The sequence below is a fragment of the Medicago sativa genome, chromosome 4 (genome assembly GCF_051527215.1).
Source record: "Medicago sativa cultivar Bolivia chromosome 4, Bolivia_mono, whole genome shotgun sequence".
Taxonomy (NCBI): Eukaryota; Viridiplantae; Streptophyta; class Magnoliopsida; order Fabales; family Fabaceae; genus Medicago; species Medicago sativa.
Genome location: NC_140752.1, coordinates 27,762,391 through 27,766,344, shown reverse-complemented (window position 1 = coordinate 27,766,344; position 3,954 = coordinate 27,762,391). Strand labels below are relative to the sequence as shown.

The window sequence follows — 3,954 nt, the reverse complement described above, 5'->3', positions numbered from 1 at the left end:
CCAAAGGAACATATATTAGTCATTTCCTTAATAATTGTATAAAACTCCAAAGGAACATATATTATGAGATGGAGGGAGTATATAAGATTATGTTAGTGAAAAAATAAATAAAAATTATATCGGTATTATAAAATAGATAAAAAATTTAAGACAAAAAGAAAGACATATATTTCAAGACGAAGGAGTATTAGATATTGGTCTGGTAACCCCTTAATTTTTGCATTCTCAACACAAGTTTTGTTTGGGTACTTGTTCTTACTTAAAGGGTGGATCGGAAATGTCACAACACAGTGTGTTCAATGAAATTGTAATGCTCTTTGTTTTAGTTAATTAAATTCAAGTCCTGAAAACAGCAAAACAGCATCTTACGTACAAACAGAGTAAGGTTGCGTACAATACACCAAATGGTAAGACCCATTTTTAGACCCTCTGTGTATACGGTAGCTTTAGTACGCCGGGTTGCCCTAAGTGGCAAGCTGTGCTGACATGTCTTCTAGGTTTGCTTATGCTACAAAAATACTTCTAACTCTTGAATTATAGAGAGCTAGAGAGACCAGCCGTAGTATATGTTTGGATTCACCATGAGTTATGCAAAACCACGATGAGCCATCGTAATTTTGCAAAAACAACACTTTAAGACTTTAACAAAATCGCAGTGTCACCTTGACTTTGTCAAATCAGCTGTGATTCAAAATATGCTAATTTTAAGAAAGAAGATGCAAGACCGAAAAAAACGAGTGACCAAAACATACAGTTACATTATTTTGAAGGACTAAAGCAACCAGCTTAACCAGTTCCCAAAACACAAACATAGCATACACAGCTGAACTATACTAACAACTATGCTTTCTTCATCCTTAACCGTGGCAAGAATCAAATATTGAACATAAAGGAGAAAACAACAAATCATCTTTAACTGCCTGCAAAATTCTTAGGTCATAAGCTTCATGGCCCTAAGATGTTTCATGTACAAATGTCACAGAAACATCTTTGACTATACAAAGTTCTGTTAAAAAACCAAGTTTACCATTGTGGAATTGTTACCTTCAAAAGAAGGTGAAACTCATTGCTCAAAAATCAAATCTCAAGTATTCATTTCAAAATCGAGACAAAATCGTTACAAAATCAAGAACTCTTCCTACCAAGCAACAAAAAAAAAAGACGTGAAAACAACATCGTAAACAAACAACATTACCGATTTTAAACTGACATGTCATCTTTCTTCTCTTGTTGATCCATGGTATCAGAAAGAGCTAATCCTCTTGACTCCGGCAAACCGAGCAATGTAACACAAGACAGCATGATAACAACTCCAAACACGCCGTACGAGTAAATGTCATTTTTCCTCCCAGCAGATATCAAAAAGGGGCTGAAAATGTTACCAAAAACAATAGCTTGTCTCACCAATGATGTTGTAGTGTTTCTCACACTTGTTGGAAACAGCTCAATAATGTAAATGAGAAACACATTATAAGCTGTGCAAGCACTGAAAAACGATGTCATCGCTAACCCGACCTTAATTCCTTGTTGTCCCGATCCAACAATAACACACATTATACAACATATGCCACTAGCTACCGAGAATACAAGAATCGATGGCTTTCTTTGGCGATTCTCCAAGAAATAAGTAGCCACACAAGACGGTATTTCCATCAAACCGTTGAACACAACAGCCAAATAAATGTCAAAACCTAAGTTTCCAACGGCTAAAGGCATTCCAAAATAAACCATTCCAATTCCAATACCAAGAACCATTACCGCCACCATTCGCTTTAGAGCCCAACTTCTCCCGAACAACTCTGCAATTGACGAGTAAAGCTGGAAAATCGAAGCCTTTTGTTTATTCACCGGGGCTTCTATTAAACTTACTATCATATCATCATTGTTCTCTACAGAAGAAACTCCTTTAAGCATTGCCATAGCTTCTTGATGTCGTCCTTGCATTAGAAGCCATCTCGGGGACTCGGTAACAAAGATATAAGCAATGATTGAGTAAATAATTGCAGGAACCGATGTCCAAATATACACCGATTTCCACGAATTATATCTATTAAGATAAGCTATACCAGGCAATGACACATACCCTAATGTGAAGCAGAAATATTCGACAATCCCAACAGTGAACCTCCACTCGGTACTAACTTTCTCAGTTAGCAAAACAAGAACACAAGTTCCAATCGACGAACGCAAAAAGCCAATCAAGAATTTAAAAACAGAATAAATCCAAACATTGGTAGAGAAAACAATGAGAATTGAAACTATAGACATTGATAAACAAGACATAACAAGCATGTTCTTTCTACCAAGTGATGTATCAGCTAAAGTTGCTAGAAGAAACGAACCGAAAAGGCAACCAATGAAGAACGAAGATTGCGGTAAACCTGTTACAAAACTACTAGCACATTCAAGACTCCATTGAGATATCACTGTTTTGTGTGCTGGTCCATCCCATGACCATGAAGATTTAGGAATTTTGCAGATGTTAGAATCTGATGCACATGTGGTTGGATTTGTGCAATGCCATGTTTGGTATTCGTCGGTGTAAATCGTTATGAACGATTGTTGTGCGTCAAAGAACATTGCGAATGAAACAAGAACGCATTGCACAAATTCTACCCAACCAAATCTTCCTAAACCCCTTTCCATCATTTCATCTGTTGAAGGAATCACTTTTTCCTGCTCAATAGAATTAGAATTAGTTGAAATTGGAACTGAATCTTCCAATGCCATTGCTAATTGCTATTAAAATTAAAATCCTATGCTATTGCTATTACTATTGCTATAACTTTCAATTGAATAATAGAGGCAAAGGACTATGAATATATAGATGAAAATTTTAGTCTATGATTCAGATTAAATATAAATAAATAAGGGAAAGTTCAATATGAACACTAAAAAATTCAATCCTGGCAACTACTAAGGCATTGAATCTGCAATCTTGTCCAATTTTATATAATTATTTTGGATTTTATTCAATTAAATTAATAACAACGTGCACAAGCATATGGTTGATTTCAAATTTCTTCATTTGCATTCAACTATCTTAATCAAAGTCAAACAAAAACTTGGGAATCCCATTGAAGAAAAACAAAAGGCTACTAAACATTATTATCATGATCTAAGAAAATGTCGTGTAATGCATGAGTCTAAGATTGCAAAAAATATTAATAAAATGCAACTAGCCAAGGACTTTTGGTTTGTTTATATATAATTAGGGTTAATTAAGATGATAAAGTAACGGATTAATAAAATAAAGAATACAAGTACAAACAAGAAAAATAAGTACTAAACTCCAAATAATTTTGATAGTAGTGAAGTAACACGAATCAAAATAATGATAAAGTTTATAATAATTAATAATACAAATGATATTGATATTTATGTTTATGTTTGTATATACCTCGGAAGAAGCTTGGGGTATGGAAGAAGGTAACTCCTCTATAGCCGCCATGAGAGAAAAAAAGATGAGAATCAAAATGAATGTGTTTGTTGAGAAAGAAAGCAATATTTATTGAAAAAATGGATGTGTCACGTTTGGTTTATGTAAAGGTTTTTTTTTTTTTTTAGGGATGTGTCACAATTTTTTTTTATAATATATGTGTCACATAGGGAAATACTTCAGTGACTTAGCTTGTGTGCCATTGGTGCCATTGGGGAGATCATAGCCGTTGATGTGTGTGGGTCCGCGTGGGGATGTGTGTGTGATGTGTGTGTGTGTGGTGGAGATGGAATTGGATGGTGACATTGGTGCCATTAATGGCACCAAAGTGGAACCCGTGTCACATATAAATAGGCATAAACACGTGTTAACACAAAAGGGTCATTTTGTGTGTGAAAGTGGAGATTTGTTTGTTTACATTAGTCAAACGGTGATTGCCTTTTTGCGAACGGTGGTGCTTCACATTTTTAGTATTGTTTTATGGTGAGAAATGTTCATATTAGGGTATTTTTGTT

General features: G+C 34.8%; 1 protein-coding gene across 2 annotated transcripts; it reads right to left on the bottom strand.

Annotated features, from left to right (window-relative positions):
* Positions 1–1,066: 1,066 nt before the first annotated feature.
* On the bottom strand, positions 1,067–3,482 carry LOC146927446 (organic cation/carnitine transporter 3-like). Of its 2 annotated transcripts, none has more exons than XM_085700717.1 (2): positions 3,401–3,482; positions 1,067–2,739 (listed from the first exon to the last, which is right to left on the bottom strand). In XM_085700717.1, the coding sequence occupies exons 1-2, from the start codon at positions 3,449–3,451 to the stop codon at positions 1,201–1,203; spliced, it is 1,590 nt and encodes a 529-aa protein (XP_085556843.1). In that variant the 5' UTR covers positions 3,452–3,482; the 3' UTR covers positions 1,067–1,200. The 2 variants fall into 2 exon arrangements, with proteins under 2 accessions (XP_085556843.1, XP_085556842.1); XM_085700716.1 differs by having other exon boundaries at positions 1,067–2,676.
* Positions 3,483–3,954: the final 472 nt, after the last annotated feature.

Excerpts from the sequence above, each read along its gene's own strand:
- LOC146927446 (XM_085700717.1), bottom strand. The coding sequence starts at position 3,451 with ATGGCGGCTATAGAGGAGTTACCTTCTTCCATACCCCAAGCTTCTTCC. Across the intron at positions 2,740-3,400 it reads TACCCCAAGCTTCTTCCGAG|CAATTAGCAATGGCATTGGA; the intron begins GTATATACAAAC and ends TAATTTTAATAG.